The 23,037-nt window shown below is 33.8% G+C and overlaps 1 protein-coding gene and 1 non-coding gene across 4 annotated transcripts in view; both read left to right on the forward strand.

Annotated features, from left to right (window-relative positions):
* The first annotated feature begins 1,242 nt into the window (after positions 1-1,242).
* LOC148952736 (uncharacterized) overlaps positions 1,243-23,037 on the forward strand; it is a 111,268-nt gene continuing 89,473 nt past the window's right edge. For 2 of the 3 annotated variants that reach the window (XR_016141671.1, XM_089088066.1), the window contains exon 1: positions 1,243-1,531. Coding sequence is in view for 1 of the 3 variants with exons in the window: in XM_089088066.1 (XP_088944192.1) it covers positions 1,404-1,531 (128 nt within the window). In the remaining 2 variants the exon portion in view is untranslated. Of the gene's footprint in view, positions 1,532-2,169; positions 2,299-23,037 lie in introns of those variants that run through there. The other variant, XR_016141672.1, reaches the window with a different exon arrangement.
* On the forward strand, positions 10,739-11,032 carry LOC148952737 (signal recognition particle RNA). The gene has a single exon (XR_016141743.1).

Here is a 23,037-nt window from a genome sequence, read left to right on the forward strand (position 1 = left end):
GTGTGTATCATGTGTTCTGTTAAATGCATTGATTTGAGGGTAAAAAAAAGTCTTCTATCGTTATGTTTTAGCTTAATTGTCTTAACTAAAAATTTTGATAAAAAAACTTACTGCTAGTATAATTACCATAACGCAAAATGATACTTTGTCAAACAAACAATATTAATTAATTTTTATTATAAATATATTTGTTGCTGAACTAAAGAATTGCACAAGTATTTATCTGCCATTTTGTGTTGAAGGTAATTGTTAACTAAGATAAGATAGATAAGATAATATTTATTCATAATCAATTAATCATACAAGAAAATACATTGTGCTAATCCCCCAATGGCTCCTAGGCCTGTAATAGAGGGGGAATACATACCGTTTAAATCAAACACTAAATCAATAGAAAAACATTAAAATAGACCTACATTGAATAATCCAATCAATACTCCTAATCCCCCTCGAAAGGCTCCATGGCCAGGGATACAAGGGGGAATGAGAAAAAAAAAGAAAATACAATATATCCAAACAACCATAATAAAATAAATCAATCGCCAAACAACATATAAAATTAAAAAGGGACCATACCTGAGGCCTGAGAGTCATAGCGCAGAGAAGACCACCATAAAACAAAACTAAACATTCAGAGGACATCAACTCCACAAAAAAAAAAAAAAAAAAAAAAAAAAAAAAAAAAAAACCTCTTCTGTTTGATTCTTAACTAAATGGTCCTTAAGAATCCTCTTGAAAGTGTCAAACGAGTGGCATTTCAGTACTGAAGAAGGCAGGGAGTTCCAAACCTGATGACAAGCGATGAGGGGATTGAAATCTGACCGCACAGTGGGAGTAGTTACAGGGTTGAGCGGGAAAAAACTGATGGAGTAGCCACATTTTTATCAGTAACCTCCTCCCTCGTTAATTCTTTATCCGTTAATTCGTTAATTCTTTATTCGCCCCTGGATTATTCCCTATTTCCTTTTTGCATTACTATTTTTATAATTTTTGCTAAATGCACATATTATTTTTATAATAATTTTAAATGTCTTTATAAAAATCTTTTTTTTTTTTGTCATTTTAAAATACTTCTTTAAATTAAATTTCAGTTATTGTTGCTAATTAAAGATTGTTGAAAAATAAGAGTTTTTTTAATGTATTTTTATTAATATTGCTGACGAGGTTTTTTAAATAGAATTAAATTAATGGACGTACTAATCACATGATTTAACATTGCTTTGTTTCAATTTTTTAGGTGGCGCTGTTTTGCCTTATTTTTATCCTAATTTAACCGATCCTAATGTCCGTCCCCCTTTTAGTTACCCTAGCTACCCTAGTCTTAACCTTGCTAGGACCCTTGCATGTGAATTTAACCCTTTAACCCCTTTACAACAGTTCAACCACGACGCATATGCCACCCCATGGATTCCAAATACAGGTCACATGGCCCAGCAGCAGATAGGTCCTCGATCAATGGCACCTCTTGCAGTGCCACACTACCAGGATATTGGAGTGTTCCAACACGCCGTGGGAAAAAATTATCTTCAAGGTAGGGTAGTTGTATATTGATATTATTCTTCTTTTTTTTTTAATTAACAAAGCTTATTAATACACAAGGAATGTATCCGTGATTTCGTTCTTTTTACTGGTTTAAACCTTTTATTTAATCGCACAAAAAAGCTGATCATGTTTTGTTAAATTTTAATAACTAAAAATTTGATATAGCCACAATGGGTAAAATATCATTGAACCATTTTTTGATCTCTTATTTGCTTTCAAATAGCTTTCAGAACTGATAGACTATTTGAATTACCTTTACTGTATGTCTTTCTACCTTAGTTCTGCCTTAGGATGGATGCTACACTATCATCAAAATGTGAAAATAATCATTTTTTTTATACAACTCTGAAAAGTTATGCCAGCTTTGCTTCTCACAGCAGCTATCTGTCTTGGCTTTACTCTATAGTCGGGGAGCCAAAGTTGAAAAAGTCGTCAAATAACGATTTGTAAAAAACATTTTGGTACATGAGTTCTGACTTTTGGAAACGATATTTTCGAACATGCTGATTCCATTTATTTCGGGAATTTCGACCACCAAAGTGCGCTTCATAGTTTAATATGAGGTCAAAGTTTCGACTCGATCATCTATGGTGAAAAATTTTAAACTTAACTTGTTCATTACTAAGTAGATGACACTGCATCTTTCTCGTGGCTTTGTTATGGTTATGTTGACTGCCATGTGCCATGCTACTGTGTAAATAAATTGATGGTTCAAAAGCTTAAAAGCTAATTAACTCTATTATTTGATCCTCAAAGGTTTGTCTTTACCAGTATTTCGACTTTTTATTGTTTCGCCTCGTCTTTTAGGAATATAAATTTAAAATGGATAGGCTAAAAGTAAAAGTCTTACCAGTTTTGGGGTCAAAGGATAGTTAGAGGCTCACTTAAGTGGTTTAAAAGTAGGGTAAAGGTGCAGATTAGTTCCCCCTGATAAAAGCAACTTGTTTCTTACTATTATTCAGTAAATTGAAGGGGTGTCCACGGGAGGGGTTTTAAGAGGAGCTTGGCTCTTTTGTGAGCTAGCCTAGGTGGTACGGTACAGGTTTTTTTCAAGAATAGTCAAGCAAAGGTGGTACACTCTGAAAATACTTGGCTGTCTTCTCTTTCCTTTTTTGTTTGTCAAGAGTCTCACTATTTACCATTGCTCCTCAAGTCACTAACTTTATAGTGCATCCAGACTATCCAGTTTCTGGAAAAATGGGATGGAAATCCAGAAAAAGGAATAGCCATCCAGACTTGGCGGATTTTTAAAATAATATCTTTACAAGTTTATCAGCCATCCTTATCAAATCTGTTTTTCTGAGCCAAAACCTATAGAAAACAATTATAGAGCCTCAGTTTGACAATTTACCTTTTTTCTATTTTAAACCACATCAGACAGCTATTTTTATTTATCACTCATCATGTTGAATCGTCTCCTTCTGCTGGCATTTTTTCCAGAAACGCTGTCCACACTACAGTCTTCTGTCCCATTTTTCCATTTTTGGACCCTCTGATCCTTCCTGCCCAGAAAACGGAAAAATGGGATGGAAGACCTGTCTGCATTTCCGGATTTCCATCCCATTTTTCCAGAAAGCGGATAGTCTGGATGTGCTATTAGGTGGCACAACAAAATTTTAGGCTAGGTGGAAGAAGGTTTGGTGGTACCTTCTTTTTGGCCAACACGATGCCTCAATGCCCAATACCATGGCACAAAGTTGTAAAATTGTTCAATGGAGCATTATTATTATTATTTAGGGCGGACTCAAATGGGTTGAGACTCAGGCCTCCAAGGCCCATTGCCTCTACAATGGAGCATTAAGAATTGTCATTTTCCATCTTTTGAGTGACCAAGACTGAATATGAGTATGCTTTACAGACTCGAAAAAAGTAAAATTTAGCCCGAATACGTGTCTTTTATCTACCAGTTCGTACTTCGAATCACGGATGGCGGGGGGGGGCCGGTACTTACTTTCTGGGTTGAAGATTTTTTTTCACAAGGTCTTTACACTGCTTATATGATCCTATTATATACTATAATAGTCTGTAGATATTGGAAATGGATCGGTTATATATCATGAAGAAATTCTTGAATTTTTTTTCTAAGGTTACCATTAGTACCATACTAAATTTCTTATCTATTTTGCAAAATAGCATTGAATCATTTGCCAGAAAAAAATTAGATGCTCTATATAGCCCCCCCCCCCAAAAAAAAAATTACTATGCAAAGTGTTTAATCTGCCAAACCGATGGAAAAGGACAGCTTCACACTGTTAGTGATATAAAACGTGTCTGAGAACTTCTATTGACCAGATGCAAGTGCAATGCTAAGTACCATGCTCTAAGAAAGGACTGTCAGCAACCAAACTTCTTACAAAAAAGGCTTGTTTGGCATAGAACTTGTAGACAGAAATTTTTGTCTTGTGATCTCCATGGAGGTCTTTAGGAAGCAAATATGCCAGCTACACCTGCAAGACTCACTAGAACATTGGCAACAGAAGTGAGTTTCTCATATGCTGACTGTTGCATCATTTGTGGCAAAAAGGGAAGTACCAAGCGTAAAAGTGAGAATCTTCTTGCAATTAAAACGATAGAAAGGCAACAGAAGTTATCACAGCATGCTGAAAGACTTTTACGAGAAATGCCTGCTGTGTTTTCAAGGTCCAAAGACAAAAATTTGATTCAGTTGAGTGCAAAATACCACCAAAAATGCATGCTTAGCTTCTTTAAAAAGAAGACTGAGGAAGAGACTAACTTTTCTGCCAGAGAGGCTGTTGCAAAAAGTGTGGTGGATGAAATTGAAACTCGTCTTAAGGAAGGAAGAATATACTCGCTTAGTGAGCTAAGGTAGAAATTAAGCAGTGGACTAGCTAGTTCAGGTCTGGAAATAAAGGCCCATGATGTTAGGATACTGAAAAAGCAATTGAGTGTGAAGTATGGCAAAGCACTAGAAGTGAGCTGTAGTAAAAAGGCAGACCAGTGCTTTTACTATTTGAAGCATAAAGTATCTGTTGGAGCCCTGAGCCGTCAGGTTTCAAAGTTTGTCAAAGAAGCAGATGATTCAGTTGTGCTCGTAGAGAGTCCTACCTTAGATACAGACTGTGTTTTTTTTTTTTTTACTGATGTGGTAAATTAACGATCGCCTAATGTTTTGGCTAGGTATAAAAAAGACAACTACAATATTCTAGTAGAAAGCTGGACTTAGTCTGAGTGAAATAGAAAAATCAACAAACTTAGTTGCAAAAAACCACCAAGCGCACCTTTGGCGCTTATATTCCCGAGATATTCGTAATCAGCATGGTCGATTTAGTCTAAAACCTCTCTCAAATCACTTGTCCCCCTCAGATTGCTATTTTGTCAGATTTTCAACTTTGGCTCCCCAACTACTAATTACTCCTGGCTCTCAAGTCTTTCATCGCTTCCACCCAAGTTGAAATACGTGCCATTTGGAAAATCGTTAAGATAGTTCATGGAAAGTCATCGTTGTCAAACAGGACTCAATTGAAAGAACCAATCAGGATATACAGAGTATTATAACTGCATGGATGAACAATAAAGACACAAAGTAAATGTTTAGATAGTTTACCTTTTGTGTAGTTCCAGGAAAACTTACATGCCATGAAGGAATATGCCGAAGTCCTTATGGAGCCATGTTTGTTTTTAAAGCAAAAAGAGGAATACCATCGTTTTTTTGCCTAGCGAACAAATAATTTATAATAATTATAATATATTTTTTAATAATTTTAATTGAAAAAAAAAAGCCAAACATATCCCAGAAAAAAAAAAGCAGAAAAAAATATTAAATATGTAAATAAAAAAAAAAGAAGAGGAAAAAAAAGAAACCTCTACGGTTAAGCCTAGTCTCAGGAATTTCCTTGGCTTACGAATTACCCCACATTCAGTGTTTCTCATTATTCTTATCCAATTTTTATTATGAAGTAAAACATTCCCCCGAAAATTATTTGCTTAACTCTGCCAATTCATAACAATCTTCTGCAAAATACAAAAGATTTCCCCCAATCCCCTGACGCATTGGGCTAAACCAAAGGCATTTTTTCTGCCTAACTCGACACGTATACTTCCTCCTTTCCCCAGCAGTGACCCGTCTGCTCTCGTAGATATCAAACTATCTAACTCATTCCCCCGACACGTCTACCAAAAATAAATATCTTCTCCATGCTTTTTTGATTTCAGTATACAGTTATATCCACCGTGGTTTTGCCATCTCCATCTTCCGGCCCCATAACCTTTCTTTCACTCTTTCCGCTAAGATATACACGTCCTTTGCTGTCTCCTTATGCCACATTTGAATATTCTGGTCCCGTAACCTTTCTTTCACTCTCCGTTATCACATCCACATCCACACCCGTATCTTCATTCCATAGCTCGTTCAGACCACAATCATACAGTAGTCTCTTTATTGCACCTGGCCACGAACCATTCTTATTCTCATGTGATCTCTCAAGACAACTAAATACGCTGCGTTTGCAAGAAGGAACTTACGCATCTTCAGAATCTTTCACCAAGATCTAATCATAAATACCAGTCTTCTACATCTCAGCTACATAGAGACTGTTAATGCTTCTAAAAAAAATTGAGCGGTGGTCGCATCGAGAACCATATCATAGGCAGCGCAATCGCGCAGCCTAAGTAAAGAACGATGTTGGCACAATGTATTATTTTTTTTTTGGGGGGGGGGGGGTATACCAGGGCACTTCATATCTACGGATTTGTCGTATAAACTTCGAAAATGTTTCATTCGATTGTAAATTGGATTGGCGACTGCCCTTTTGAATTTTTTAAAGTGAGTGGAAGGCAACTAACAGCCCGTCCACGTCCACCATTTCCCCAAACACATCGAATCAAATTTTTGAGATAGCCAGTTTGCTCAGCGTAGTTGATTTCCTGATAGAAATTATGTTTTTGAGGAGGAATTTTGTTTTGAGGAGGAACACAGCCGAACACAGGAGGAGAACACAGGAGGAACACTCAGAGCAAGGGTTGTAAGTTATGCCCTGGGGGCATATAAGATTTTTATAGAAAGCGTTGTCGTGAAAACTCTTTTACGACAACGCTTTCGCATATTCTAAAGAGAAATAATGAAGAATACCTGCAATCTATTACGGCTTCCCACTAGGTTCTGACTGAAAAATGCGAGTTAATGTCCAGATGTCCAATCACGGCTGTCTCCCTAGGAGCAGCCTAGAAATTTAGAAGCAACGAACTTTGGTCCAGAGCAACCGAACATTTAAATTTTTATAAAAAGAACACCCACTAAAGAGAATCTTCTGGAAGCAACAAAAATACTCCGAACCTCACAAAAACAATTTCCTCTTGCTCAAATGGCTGATACTCTACAAATACACATCCCTAATTTCGAACATGGCTGTAGAGATAGCCAAAATGTGCTAGTGGTTGCTGTTACAATAGAAGGCTCCGATATCAATGAACTGGAAAATAGAATTAGTACCCCCAAGCAGCTTGACGCATGTAATCAGTGTATATTCTTAACTAACAGTTACTTTCAATAGATAATGTTTATTGTCAAGAAATGTCATTAAGCGAAGCAGCACAGCTAATCCAACAACCGGGGTAATGCTATACAAGCAGTCAAGGCCGTACCCAGGACTTTTTGGGCAGGGGTTTTATTCAAACAAAACTTTGGGGGGGGGTGTTGTTATACAAAAAAAAAACCTCAAAAAAGCATAAAAAATTTGTTTATATATTTTTTTTTTTCGTTTTTACTAGTCACCCCACCCGTGCGGGGGAGGGCGTTCAACCCCTCCCCCTCGGGGGCCGGCCGTGCCCGCCGGTGTGGCAAAAGGAAGTGGTCCAAAATAAAAGTAGGTGTAAAAGCTAGGGCCTTTTGCACTTCAACGTGTCGTGATAATTAAGTGGTTTCAGTAGAACCTACTTAATTCAGCTTTTTATTCATAGGACCTTCCATGTTTATTGATATAAATGGTCTAATGAAGAATTTTCCAGGAGTTATATTCCATGTAATATCAGTATATATGTAAATTCAGAAAAAATGTTCCAGGCTTTCTTTTTTCAGAAGTTCCTTTAGTTTTAATGTTGTCATAAGTATATGTATATAGGCTATTGCGGCAAATGTGTACCTTTTCATATAATTTAACTAAGAAGAAGAGAATATATAACTAGATGCCCTTTTTGTATGCTCTTTCCAAATATAAAAGTCACTTCTTGGTGAATTCCATTCGAACCCTAAAAGATAGCATATTGCAGTTTCTAGTCTATGATTTAAAGTTAGAAAAATAGTTGAAAACCAATTAGATATGAAAATTAGCTTTTAAATGAGCCCTTAAACACCTCTTTGATTTTTAAGTGACGGCTAGCAAAAAAAAGAAAATAAAAATAAGAGTTTAGTGCTATCTGTGCTATAAAGGCAAAAAATGTGATTTGCCGTGTGGTTCAAGGTGGGGGGGGGGGGTTGTAATGGTCAGGTGGCAGGTGATCAAACAGTGTTAGAAAACGGGCAGAATCTGTTTTTGCTGTGCCGCCGTGGTCGGGGGGGGGTTTCAGGCTCGTTGTGTAATTTATGCGAATTTGTTTTCAAAATCGAAATAGTAATTATCATTCCTGATTCTTGCTTCAGGAATTTTTGGTTACTTTGGGCTGTTTTAACCCCTATAAGGACCCAAAATGAAGTTTGCCCCAAAAGGGATTATTGTATTTGGAAAGAGCATAAAAGTAACGTATTCACTTTCTTCTTAGCTAAATTGTATGAAAAATTATAAATTCATCTAATTCTATAGATTGATTTTCTGTAATATGAGAAATAATCAGAGCTAAAATAAAAGTGATAAGTTTTCCAGAATTAAGAATTTAGATGCTGAAATCATTTCCCTGAAAGTTTTTTTTTCTGGTTAAATAAGACACTAAGCAGGTAGCCTACCAAGAACATTATGTATTTACTGCTCTGACATTCTTCTCTAATACATATCTAACTGACTATTTGACTAATTTAGTAGCAAAGAGATGTTAGATCGCAAAAAAACCATTCAGTTGTAGAATTACAGTTACTCTATTACATATATTCTCAGGTCTTATGTTTTATGTTGAAACACTTACTTAGCCTATATCACAGGAGTGTGACCAGAGCCGTTGCTAGGGTGGGTGGTGGCCGGGGGAAAAATAATACCGACTGCAGGAAAATAAAAACAGGTCAAATAACATTTAAAAATTTTCAAACCTATGGCCCTGCCCAATCCGTCAGGCCCCTCCCCCCTCGGGGGGGCGGGAGGGAGCGGCCCCGGTCCCCGTCCCCCCGCGTACCGGCTCGGCTCTGGGCGTGACGGACACCTACCCCGGGGTGTAAGACGGCACTTGATGGGTATTTTTTAAAACCGTCATACATTTACACATTCGGGACTGGTTTGTGTCACAGCCCCTAAAACACAACGTCAACGTGGGCAGCAAATGGGAGGCGTAATAAACTATATCGTCACTTTTTAAAATTTTAAGATGTTTCTTTGGGGGGGGGGGTGGGCGTTCCGGACGGCGTTAGTAGGCGTATCCAAAGTCAAATTTTACAAAAAATCATGATTCCCCAATTTAATAACATTATATTCTTAAATATCAGCAGTATTAACCTTTGACAGGTTTGATTAGAAACAGTTGCAAACAAATGTGTAAAGAAGCGTTTTCTAGATTTTCTAGATTCTTCTTTTTGGCCGAATCTTTTAAATCTATTTCTTGAAAATGTTGACGGTCAGAACTATTATGTTAAGTTATAGTGGCTCATGGTAGAAATAGTAGGGCACTTTCTATCTTTTATCAGTACATAAAACCGGGAACTTTTATTGATTTTAGTCACAGTTTTGACGGTTGGATAAGATACTCTTTAAATTTGATCCAAAACAAAAGTGAACTGAGTTTTCGCCCCCAATTAAGATATTTTGTTTAGTGGTTAAGTGAAGTTACCTGCTTAATTATAATTCGAATATTTTCAGAACCCGCCGGCAAAGGATAATATTTGTGAAAAAAAAAATCAGGTAAATTAACTGTTTTTTTTTTTTTAAATTAATTTTTTTTCTTTTTTAGATTTAAAAAATATGCAAAAAAAACCTTTCAAAAATATCTTTGTTTGACTTAGGAGAGGAACCTAAAAATTTCAAAGCAAAATGAAATTTAAACACGTAAATAAACATTTTGTCAAAATATGGCACTAAATATAGGATTTACTTCGCACCTCTCTTAAACTGTCCCTTTAAAAAAAAAGATAAAAAAAATCTGCATTTTTTTTCAGACAAGGGGTCCAAGAGGTGTGTTATCCTCGGTATCTTTGAAGAGTTAAAGATACAAATTTAAATATTTGACATTGGCTATTGTCCTATATGAAATACATACAGATTTTCGCAAATAAGCGTCACTGACTCTAAACCACTAATTTTAAGTGAGGCGTATTCGCACGGAATTTTTATAGCCTTACAGATGGCGAAAGTTTGCCTAAATGAGTTTTAATACCCATTTTTTATTAATGGGCTGTGTGTCAGTGGCTCCAAGCTGGGGCGTAGCTCCAGCTTTTTTATTGGGGGGGGGCAAACTGGGTCCATATCCAGAGAGTCAAGGGTATGGGTTATATAATAATTTTTTTCTCTAAATTATTGGGGGGCAACTGCACCCCCCTTGCCCCTTCCAAACGACGCCACTGGCGCCAAGTTACAAAAATGTAGCAGCGAGAAAGGGTTTTTTCAATCCCCTCACTGTTGTCTAAACTATTTTTGTTATGTCGGTTTTAAATTAATTAATTGCTTGTTTCAATGCGCAATTTGTCTTCAGTAGTGCCAATGGGGGTAGGACATTTGGGCCTCTAAATTGTTTGCCCCCTCACTGGATTTAGAAAAATAATTTTTTGCTCTTGTCATTCCTCTTATTTAGTATTAGTTGTAATGACTATAAAATCATACTCAGCAATTTAACATAAATAAAAAAAAACGTTTTACTGTTATTTCCAAATTCGAAATTCTGTAATAAATACAGGAGTACCCCTAAAAAATCAGAGCAAATAAGTATGCCTACCGGTTTTAAATTAACAAATTTCTAATAGTCATTATGCCAGATTTATATAATTGTACACGTCACCATCAAAATGCTACGGAATCAAGAGTAATTGCATACAAAAAAAGTGTCTCCAGTGGTATTTGAAACCATCGACAAATTACTTCATCAAGGAGATAAAAATATCTGTTTCTCGGCTGGAAGCAGTAGCGCGCGTCTGTAACCTATGTGGGGGCCGGAACCAGTGGATGGTTTGAGGATGGGGTTCCTCTGACATAGTTGCCCATGTTGAGTAGGCGTCCGCACTAAGTCTTGCGTCAACATCGTGACCCTAGCGGAGGCAAGGATCACGAGGTTGCTTAAAGAGGTGTGTACCGGGCCAGAGGGGAAACCCAGCAGCCAGAAGCGCCCGCGTTGGACAGTAGTGGGACAGCGCCTGTGAGTGGGGGTTATGTTGGAGCCAATCCAATATAATCAGAACTGGTTCTGTTTTGCATATTTTTGCCAAATTCATTTTTTAAGAAATAGATTAGATTAAGACCGTGGACTTGGGATTGTGACAATTTGCAATGCAATTTTAAAAGGACCATGTACCCCCTCCCCCCTTGACCCATTTTAAAACTTTTTTTGATATTCCAAAATTATTTAGTTTTTCAGGCCAGTATATTTGTCAATGTTATAACGCTGAACCGTGAAAATAAATAAACCAATTAATTAATTAAATTTGACAAGCTTTTCAGTCAAAAGCAGTTGGTTTCAAATTTTGTTTTGTCCATTTTGAAGGTCACGCGGGGCCATAATGGGCCAAATCGCCCTTTATCCGGCCCTAGTTGGAGTGTCAAACTCTTTATAAAGTGAAGTCCTTAATTTTCACCTTTGCTCAAGTCCTTCTCCTTTTTTTCTTTCATGTCATTTCTCTACTTAACATTTTCTCCCCCAGCAATCGGTGTGATTTTGTTTTTATATTTTATGACATTTTTCTTTCATTTCAAATTCATTGATTTTTATTTTATTTTTTAAGCAATCGTTGTGACTGATCTACGGCATAGAGCTTTACTACATTCTTAAGCTTAATTTGAAGTTTAATGTCAATCTGTTAATTTTTTTTCTGTATTTGTTCTTGATTCCTGCTTGTGTTTCAGGGCCCCCGGATCCCCAAAGGTCCTCCCCGGGCCCCAAAGAGTCCCCTCTCCATTTTTTTAATGCTTTTTTATGGCTTTATTATATCTTTTCAGAACAAGTTCCAGAACCTATTTTCCAGATCCACTTTTCAAAACAACTTCAGAGCAAGTTACTTTCTTAATGTCCCTCCTAAACCCATTTTCTAACTTGAAGTACTTATCTTTTTCACCCACAACTATACTTTACAGATTTGGATACCTCAACACCAAGAAATATTTTTCAAAAGCCATTTCAGAGCAAGTTACTTTCTTAATTTCACTCCTAAACCCATTTTGCAACTTGAAGTACTTATCTTTTTCACCCTCAACTATACTCTACAGCTTTTTGGATACCTCAACACCAAGAAATACTTTTCAAAGACCATTTTAGAGCAAGTTACTTTCTTAATGTCCCTCCTAAATCCATTTTCCAACTTGAAGCACTTATCTTTTTCACTCACAACTATACTTTACAGCTTTTGGGATACCTCAACACCAAGAAATACTTTTCAAATACCATTTCAGAGCAAGTTACTTTCTTAATGTCCATCCTAAACCCATTTTCTAACTTGAAGTACTTATCTTTTTCATCCGAAACTATACTTTACACCTTTTTGGTTACCTTAACACCAAGAAATACTTTTCAAAGATCATTTCAGAGCAAGTTGCTTTCCTAATGTCCCTTCTAAACCCATTTTCCAACTTGAATTACTTATCTTTTTCACTCGCAACTATACTTTACAGCTTTTTTGGATACCTCAACACCAAGAAATACTTTTCAAGGACCATTTCAGAGCAAGTTGATTTCCTAATGTCCCTTCTAAAGCCCATTTTCCAACTTGAAGTACTTATCTTTTTCAACCGCAACTATACTTTACAGCTTTTTGGATACCTCAACACCAAGAAATACTTTTCAAGGACCATTTCAGAGCAAGTTGCTTTCTTAATGTCCCTCCTAAACCCATTTTCCAACTTGAAGTACTTATCTTTTTCATCACAACAATACCTTAAAGCTTTTTGGATACCTCGAAACCAAGAAATACTTTTCAAAGACCATTTCAGAGCACGTTACTTTATTAATATCACTCCTAAACCAAGTTTCAAACTTGAATTACTTATTTTTTTCATCACAACTATACTTTACAGCTTTTTGGATGCCTCATCACCAAGAAATACTTTTAAAAGACCATTTCAGAGCAAGTTACTTTCTTAATGTCCCTCCTAAACTAATTTTCCAAATTGGAGTACTTTTCTCTTTCACCCTCAACTATTACCTTTCAGCTTTTCGGATACCTCAACACCAAGATAAACTTTACAAATAAAAAGAAATAGCACCTTACTTACTTATTGTCAATCCTAAACCCATTTTCCAACTTGAATTACTTATCTTTTTAACCCACAACTATACTTTACAGCTTTTTGGATGCCTCAACACCAAGAAATACTTTTCAAAGACCATTTCAGAGCAAGTTACTTTCTTAATTTCACTCCTAAACCCATTTTTCAACTTGAAGTACTTGTCTTTTTGATCACAACTATACCCTACAGCTTTTTGGTTACCTCAACACCAAGAAATACTTTTCAAAGACCATCTCAGAGAAAGTTACTTTCTTAATGTCCCTCCTAAGCCCATTTTGCAACTTGAAGTACTTATCTTTTTCACCCGAATCTATACTTTACAGCATTTTGGATACCTCAACACCAAGAAATAATTTTCAAAGACCATTTCAGAGCAAGTTACTTTCTTAATGTCCCTCATAAACCCATTTTCCAACTTGAAGTACTTATCTTTTTCATTACAACTATACCTTACAGCTTTTTGGATACCTCAAAACCAAGAAATACTTTTCAAATACCATTTCAGAGCAAGTTACTTTCTTAATGTCCCTCCTAAACCAATTTTCCAACTTGAATTACTTTTCTTTTTCACTCACAACTATACTTTACAGCTTTTTGGTTACCTCAACACCAAGAAATACTTTTCAAGGACCATTTCAGAGCAAGTTACTTTCTTAATGTCACTCCTACACCCAGTTTCCAACTTGAAGTACTTATCTTTTTCACCCACAACAATACTTTACAGCTTGTTGGTTACCTCAACACCCAGAAATACTTTTCAAAGACCCTTTCAGAGCAAGTTACTTTCTTAATATCACTCCTAAACCTATTTTTCAACTTTAAGTACATATCTTTTTCGCTTTTTGGTTACCTCAACACCAAGAAATACTTTTCAAAGACCATTTCAGAGAAAGTTACTTTCTTAATTTCCCGCCTAAACCCATTTTCCAACTTGTATTACTTATCTTTTTCACCCAAAACTATACTTTGAAGCTTTTTGGATACCTAAAAACTAAGAAATAATTTTCAAATACCATTTCAGAGCAAGTTAGTTTCTTAATGTCCCTCATAAACCCATTTTCCAACTTGAATAAATTAGCTTTGATCCCCAAAAATGTAAATTGAAGAAAGTTGGTTACCTCATCAACAAGAAACCCCTGTCTAAGGCCATTTCAGAGAAGTTTGCTTTCATTATTACTTTTCTAAACTCATATTCAGACTGTACTTCAATTCCTCTTTCACCCAAAACTAGACAATACAGCTTTCTGGATACCTCAACACCAAGAAATACCTTTCAAAAACTATTCAGAGCAAGTTACTTTCTTAATGTCCCTCCTAAACCCATTTTCCGACTTGAAGTACTTATTTTTTCATCCGCAACTGTAGTGTACAACATTTTGGATATCTCAACACTAATAAATTCTTTTCAAAGACCATTTCAGAGCAAGTGACTTTCTTAATGTCCATCCTAAACCCATTTTCCAACTTGAAGTACTTATCTTTTTTACCCAGTTTCTAAATGAAAAAGAAATTAGTTTTTAATCAATTCTATTTTTCCAAATAATATAAAAATTTTCCACTTCGGTTCAGATTTTTCTCAAGGGGATGAAAAAATTTAAAATAATGTTCCAAATTTTCTCAACAAAGTGAAGAAAAGCTTATGATCTCTTCTGAATTTTACCAATGAACACGCTCCAATTCTAATTTCTCCAGAGAAAACAAAAATCTTCCAATTCAGTTCTTTATTTCACAAAGACATAAAGAAATTTAAAGTTCAATTCTAATTTTTCGGTGGAAGATAGAAAAAGTAATACCAAACTTGGGAATATTTTCCTGGAAGATAAAAAGTTCTTGTCCAATTTAAAATTTTCTCAACGAAGTGAAGAAAAGTTCAAGTTCTCTTCTGAACTTTACCATAGAACACACTTCAATGCTAATTTCTCCAGAGAAAACAAAAATCTTCCACTTAAATTCTTAATTTCACAAAGACATAAAGAAATTTTAAGTTCAATTCTAAATTTTTCGGTGGAAGATGGAAAAAGTAATACCATACTTGTGAATATTTTCCTGGAAGATAAAAAGTTCTAGTTCAATTTACAATTTCCTCAACGAAGTGAAGAAAAGGTCAAGTTCTCTTCTGAATTTTACTAAAGAAAACAATACAATTCTAGTTTCACCAGAGAAAATAAAAATCTTCCACTTTAGTTTTTTATTTCACAATGACATAAAGAAATTTAAAGTTCAATTCTAAATTTTTCGGAGGAAGATATAAAAAGTAATACCAGACTTGTGAATATTTTCATGGAAGATAAAAAGTTCTAGTTCAATTTACAATTTCCTCAACGAAGTGAAGAAAAGTTCAAGTTCTCATCTGAATTTTACTAAAGAACACAATTCAATTCTAATGTAACCAGAGACAATAAAAATCCTTCACTTTAGTTCTTTATTTCAAAATGAAATAAAGAAATTTAAAGTTCATTTCTAAATTTTTCGATTGAAGATAGAAAAAGAAATACCAAACTTGTGAATATTTTCATGGAAGACGAAAAGTTCCACTTCAATTTTAAATTTTCTCTAATAAGTGAAGAAAAGGTCAAGTTCTCTTCTGAATTTTAACAAATAACAGAATAAAAGCCTTATTGAACACAAGAAAATAAAAATCGTCTAATTCATTTAAATTATTTACAAAGACATAAGGAAAGTTTATGTTTAATTCATATTGTTTGTTGAAGAGGGAATAAGTCATAACATAATTGGGACTTTTTTACATGACGATAAAAAGCTCTAGTTCAATTTACAATTTCCTCAACAAAGTGAAGAAAAGTTCAAGTTCTCTTCTGAATTTTACTAAAGAGCACAATTCAATTCTAATTTCTCCAGAGAAAACAAAAATCTTCCACTTAAGTTCTTTATTTCACAAAGACATAAAGAAATTTAAAGTTCAATTCTAAGTTTTTGGGTGGAAGATAGAAAAAGTAATACTATATTTGTGAATATTTTACCGGAAGATAAAAAGTTCTAGTTCAATTAAAATTTTCTCGACATAGTGAAGAAAAGTTCAAGTTCTCTTCTGAACTTTACCAAAGATCACACTTCAATTCTAATTTCTCCAGAGAAAATAAAAATATTCCACTTCAGTTTTAAATTCCCCAAAGAAATAAAGAAATTTAAAGTTATATTCTAAATTTTTAGATGAAAGAAAGAAAAAGTAATACTATTATTGTGATTATTTTCCATGAAGATCAAAAGTTTCACTTTATTTATAATTTTTCTTAAATTTGGTTCTGATTTTTCTCAAAGAAATAAAAAATTTAAAGTTCTGTTCCAAATTTTTCATAGAAGATAGAAAAATTTATACATTGATTGTGAATATTCAACATGAAGATAAGGAACTCCACTTTAATTCAGAGTTTTCTCGAAGAAGTACAAAATGTTCAAGTTCACTTCTGAATTTTCTTAAAGAAGAGAAAAAAGTTAGATTAATTCTGAATTTTACCCGTGAAAATGAAAAAACCTTCCACTTCAGTTCAAAATTTCTCAAAGACATAAAAACTTAAATTTCAGTTCTAAACATTTCTGTAGAAGATAGAAAAAGTTATACTATGATTTTGATTATTTTCCAGTGAAGATAAAAAGTTTTCACTTTAATTCTAATTTTCTTAAATTCAGTTCCGATTTTTGGCAAAGAGATAAAAAACTTAAATTGGGTAATTTAGGTTATAGTAAATTATCATGCGCTCACATGATAATTTAACCTAACCTTTTCCGGTGAGTATGGTTAGTTTAGGCTAGATTAAGTTAGGTTAGGTTAAGTTAGGTTAGGTTAGCCCACGTACGCTTCACTTAGGTTAGCTTAGGTTAGGTGAGAGACAGGCAAAAAGTTAGGTGTATGATTAGGTTAGGTTAGGTTAGATTAAGTTAGGTTAGGTTAGGTTAGGTTGGGCTAGGTTAGCCTACGTACGCGCGCGTACGTAGGCTAACCTAGCCTAACCTAACTTAACCTAACCTAACTTAATCTAACCTAACCTAACCTAATCATACACCTAACTTTTTGCCTGTCTCTCACCTAAGCTAAGCTAACCTAAGTGAAGCGTACGTGGGCTAACCTAACCTAACTTAACATAACCTAACTTAATCTAGCCTAACCTAACCATACTCGCCGGAAAAGGTTAGGTTAACTTATCATGAGCGCTCATGATAAGTTAGCCTAACCTAACTCAAAAAATTTAAATTTTTAATCTCTGCAAAAAATCGGAACTGAATTTAAGAAAATTAGAATTAAAGTGAAACTTTTTATCTTCTACAGAAAAGTTTAGAACTGAAATTTAAATTTTTATGTCTTTGAGAAATTTTGAATTGAAGTGGAAGATTTTTTCATTTTCATGTGTAAAATTCAGAATCGAGCTACCTTTTTTCTCATCTTTAATAAAATTCAGAATAGACCATGAATATACTTCGCTTCTTCGAGAAATCTCTTAATTAAAAAGTAGTTAAATATCTATATGTTGAATATACACATTCAACGTATAAAGTTTTCTATATTCAATGAAAAATTTGGAACAGAACTTTAAATTTTTGATTTCTTTGAGAAAAATCAGAACCAAATTTAAGAAAAATTATAAATAAAGTGAAACTTTTGATCTTCATGGAAAATAATCACAATCATAGTATTACTTTTTCTTTCTTTCAGCTAAAAATTTAGAATAGAACTTTAAATTTCTTTTTTTCTTTGGGGAACTTAAAACTGAAGTGGAATATTTTTATTTTCTCTGGAGAAATTAGAATTGAAGTGTGATCTTTGGTAAAGTTCAGAAGAGAACTTGAACTTTTCTTCACTATGTCGATGAAATTTTAATTGAACTAGAACTTTTTATCTTCCGGTAAAATATTCACAAGTATGGTTTTACTTTTTCTATCTTCCACGAAAAATTAGAATTGAACTTTAAATTTCTTTATGTCATTGTGAAATAAAGAACTTAAGTGGAAGATTTTTGTTTTATCTGGAGAAATTAGAATTGAATTGTGTTCTTTAGTAAAATTCAGAAGAGAACTTGACCTTTTCTTCACTTCGTTTAGGAAATTGTAAATTGAACTAGAACTTTTTATCTTCCGGGAAAATATTCACAAGTATGGTATTAATTTTTACATCTTCAACAAAAAATTAAAATTGAACATTAAATTTCCTTATGTCTTTGTGAAAAATAGAACTGAAGTGGAAGATTTTTATTTTATTGGCTGAAATTAGACTTTAATTGTGTTCTTTGGTAAAGTTAAGAAGTTAACTTGAATTTTTCTTCACTTAGTAGAGAAAATTTAAAATTGAAGTGGAACTTTTCGTCTTCCATGAAAATATTCACAAGTATGGTATTACTTTTTCTATCTTCCACCGAAAAATTTAGAAATGAACTTTAAATTTTTTTATGTCATTGTGAAATAAAGAACTTAAGTGGAAGATTTTTATTTTCTTTGGTGAAATTAGAATTGAATTGTGTTCTTTAGTAAAATTCAGAAGAGAACTTGAATTTTTCTTCACTTCGTTGAGGAAATTGTAAATTGAACTAGAACTTTTTATCTTCCATGAAAATTTTCACAAGTATAGTATTACTTTTTCTATCTTCAGCCGAAAAATTTAGAATTGAACTCTAAATTTCTTTATGTCATTGTGAAATAAAGAACTTAAGTGGAAGATTTTTATTTTCTCTGGTGAAATTAGAATTGTATTGTGTTCTTTAGTAAAATTCAGAAGAGAGCTTGACCTTTTCTTCACTTCGTTGAGGAAATTGTAAATTGAACTAGAACTTTTTATCTTCCGGGAAAATATTCACAAGTATGGTATTACTTTTTCCATTTTCCACCAAAAAATTTAAAATTGAACTTTAAATTTCTTTATGTGTTTGTGAAATTAAGAATTTAAGTGGAAGATTTTTGTTTTCTCTGGAGAAATTATCATTGAAGTGTGTTCTTTGGTAAAGTTCAGAAGAGAACTTGAACTTTTCATCACTTCGTTGAGAAAATTTTAAATTGGACAAGAACTTATCATCTTCCATGAAAATATTCACAAGTTTGGTATTACTTTTTCTATCTTCCACCGAAAAATTAGAATTGAACTTTAAATTTCTTTATGTCTGTGAAATAAAGAACTGAATTGGAAGATTTTTGTTTTCTCTGGAGAAATTAGAATTGGAGCGTGTTCATTGGTAAAATTCAGAAGAGATCATAAACTTTTCTTCACTTTGTTGAGAAAATTTGGAACATTATTTTAAATTTTTTCATCCCTTTGAGAAAAATCTTAACCGAAGTGGAAAATTTTTATATTATTTGGAAAAATAGAATTGATTAAAAACTAATTTCTTTTTCATTGAGAAAGTGGGTGAAAAAGATAAGTACTTCAAGTTGCAAAATGGGTTTAGGAGGGACATTAAGAAAGTAACTTGCTCTGAAATGGTCTTTGAAAAGTATTTCTTAGTGTTGAGGTAACCAAAATGTTGTAAACTACAGTTGCGGATGAAAAAATAAGTACTTCAAGTCGGAAAATGGGTTTAGGAGGGACATTAAGAAAGTAACTTGCTCTGAATGGTTTTTGAAACGTATTTCTTGGTGTTGAGGTATCCAAAAAGCTGTATGATCTGGTTGTGGTGAAAAAGATAAGTACTTCAAGTTGGAAAATGGGTTTAGGAGAGACATTAAGAAAGTAACTTGCTCTGAAATGGTCTTTGAAAAGTATTTCTTGGTTTTGAGGTATCCAAAAAGCTGTAAAGGATAGTTGAGGGTGAAAAAGATAAGTACTTCAAGTTGCAAAATGGGTTTAGGAGGGATATTAAGAAAGTAACTTGCTCTGAAATGGTCTTTGAAAAGTAATTCTTGGTGATGAGGTATCGAAAAAGCTGCAAAGTATAGTTTTGGGTGAAAAAGATAAGTACTTCAAGTTGGAAAATGGGTTTAGGAGGGACATTAAGAAAGTAACTTGCTCTGAAATGGTCTTTGAAAAGTATTTCTTGGTGTTGAGGTAACCAAAAAGCGAAAAATATAAGTACTTAATGTTGCAAAAAACGTGTAGTATTGATATTAAGATTGTAACTTGTTCCGAAAATGTCTTTGAAAAGCATTTCGGTGTGATGATGTATGCAAAAAGCTGTAAATTATTGTTGTGGGTGAAAATTATAAGTACTTCATTCTGAACAATGGGCTTAGAAGGGACATTAAGAAAGTAAATTGCTCTGAAATGGTCCTTGAAAAATATTTCTTGGTGTTGAGGTAACCAAAAAGCTGTAAAGTATAGTTGTGAGTGAAAAAGATAAGTAATTCAAGTTAGAAAATGGGTTTTGGAGGGACATTAAGAAAGTAACTTGCTCTGAAATGGTCTTTGAAAAGTATTTCTTGGTTTTGAGGTATCCAAAAAGCTGTAAGGTATAGTTGTGATGAAAAATATAAGTACTTCAAGTTGGAAAATGGGTTTATGAGGGACATTAAGAAAGCAACTTGCTCTGAAATGGTCTTTGAAAATTATTTCTTGGTGTTGAGGTATCCAAAATGCTGTAAAGTATAGTTTCGGGTGAAAAAGATAAGTACTTCAAGTTGGAAAATGGGTTTAGGAGTGACATTAAGAAAGTAACTTTCTCTGAAATTGTCTTTGAAAAGTATTTCTTTGTGTTGAGGTAACCAAAATGCTGTAAGGTATAGTTGTGATCAAAAAGATATGTACTTCAAGTTGGAAAATGGGTTTAGGAGTGAAATTAAGAAAGTAACGTGCTCTGAAATGGTCTTTGAAAAGTATTTCTTGGTGTTGAGGCATCCAAAAAGCTGTAAAGTATAGTTGTGGGTGAAAAAGATAAGTAATTCAAGTTGGAAACTTGGTTTAGGAGGGACATTAAGAAAGTAACTTGCTCTGAAATAGTCTTTGAAAAGTATTTCTTGGTGTTGAGGTAACCAAAAAGCTGTAAAGTATAGTTGTGGGTGAAAAAGATAAGTACTTCACGTTGGAAAATGGGTTTAGGAGGGACATTAAGAAAGTAACTTGTTCTGAAATGGTCTTTGAAAAGTATTTCTTGGTGTTGAGGTATCCAAAAAGCTGTAAAGTATAGTTGTGATGAAAAAGATAAGTACTTCAAGTTTTAAATTGGGTTTATGAGGGAGATTAAGAAAGTAACGTGCTCTGAATTGTTCTTTGAAAAGTATTTCTTGTTTTTGAGTCAACCAAAAAGCTGTATCGTATAGTTGCGGTTGAAAAAGATAAGTACTTCAAGTTGGAAAATAGGTTTAGGAGTGACATTAAGAAAGTAACTTGCTCTGAAATGGTCTTTGAAAAGTATTTCTTGGTTTTGAGGTAAACAAAAAGCTGTAAAGTATAGTTGTGAGTGAAAAAGATTAGTACTTCAAGTTGGAAACTTTGTTTAGGAGGGACATTAAGAAAGTAACTGGCTCTGAAATGGTCTTTGAAAAGTATTTCTTGGTGTTGAGGTATCCAAAAAGCTGTAAGGTATAGTTTTAATGAAAAAGATAAGTACTTCAAGTTGGAAAATGGGTTTATGAGGGACATTAAGAAAGTAACTTGCTCTGAAATGGTCTTTGAAAAGTATTTCTTGGTGTTGAGGTATCCAAAATGCTGTAAAGTATACTTTCGGGTGAAAAAGATAAGTACTTCAAGTTGCAAAATGGGTTTAGGAGGGACATTAAGAAAGTAACTTTCTCTGAGATGGTCTTTGAAAAGTATTTCTTGGTGTTGAGGTAACCAAAAAGCTGTAGGGTATAGTTGTGATCAAAAAGACAAGTACTTCAAGTTGGAAAATGGGTTTAGGAGTGAAATTAAGAAAGTAACTTGCTCTAAAATGGTCTTTGAAAAGTATTTCTTGGTGTTGAGGCATCCAAAAAGCTGTAAAGTATAGTTGTGGGTGAAAAATATAAGTACTTCAAGTTGGAAAATTTTGTTAGGATTGAAATTAAGAAAGCTTATTGCTCTGTAATGGTATTTTAAAATTATTTCTTGGCGTTGTTGTATCCAATTATCTATAATTTATAGTTTTTGTTTAAAATTTTATTAACTAAAGTTTTGACATGTGGTTTAGTAGGGAAATTAATAAATTAACAATATCTGAAAAGGTCTTTGAAAATTATTTATTTGTTTTGAGTCATCCATAAATATGTACATTATAGTTTTGCTGAAAGAGATAAGTACTTAAAGTTTGAAAATGGGTTTATGAGGGATATTAAGAAAGTAACTTGCTCTGAAATGGTCTTTGAAAAGTATTTCTTGGTTTTGAGGTATCCAAAAAGCTGTAAGGTATAGTTGTGATGAAAAAGATAAGTACTTCAAGTTGGAAAATGGGTTTATGAGGGAAATTAAGAAAGTAACTTGCTATGAAATGGTCCTTGAAAAGTATTTCTTGGTGTTGAGGTATCCAAAAAGTAGTAATATATAGTTGCGGTAGAAAATGATAAGTAATTCAAGTTGGAAAATGGGCTTTAGAAGGGACATTAGGAAAGCAACTTGCTCTGAAATGGTCATTGAAAAGTATTTCTTGGTGTTGAGGTATCCAAAAAAGCTGTAAAGTATAGTTGCGAGTGAAAAAGATAAGTACTTCAAGTTGGAAAATGGGTTTAGAAGGGACATTAGGAAAGCAACTTGCTCTGAAATGATCTTTGAAAAGTATTTCTTGGTGTTAAGGTAACCAAAAAGGTGTAAAGTATAGATTTGGGTGAAAAAGATAAGTACTTCAAGTTGGAAAATGGGTTTAGGATGGACATTAAGAAAGTAACTTGCTCTGAAATGGTCTTTGAAAAGTATTTCTTGGTGTTGAGGTATCCCAAAAGCTCTAAAGTATAGTTGTGAGTGAAAAAGATAAGTGCTTCAAGTTGGAAAATGGATTTAGGAGTGACATTAAGAAAGTAACTTGCTCTGAAATGGTCTTTGAAAAGTATTTCTTGGTGTTGAGGTATCCAAAAGCTGTAGAGTATAGTTGAGGGTGAAAAAGATAAGTACTTCAAGTTGCAAAATGGGTTT

Source organism: Artemia sp. Qi Xiang Cuo, chromosome 4, assembly GCF_049724085.1.
Source record: "Artemia sp. Qi Xiang Cuo chromosome 4, ASM4972408v1, whole genome shotgun sequence".
In the NCBI taxonomy this organism is placed as follows: domain Eukaryota; kingdom Metazoa; phylum Arthropoda; class Branchiopoda; order Anostraca; family Artemiidae; genus Artemia; species Artemia sp. Qi Xiang Cuo.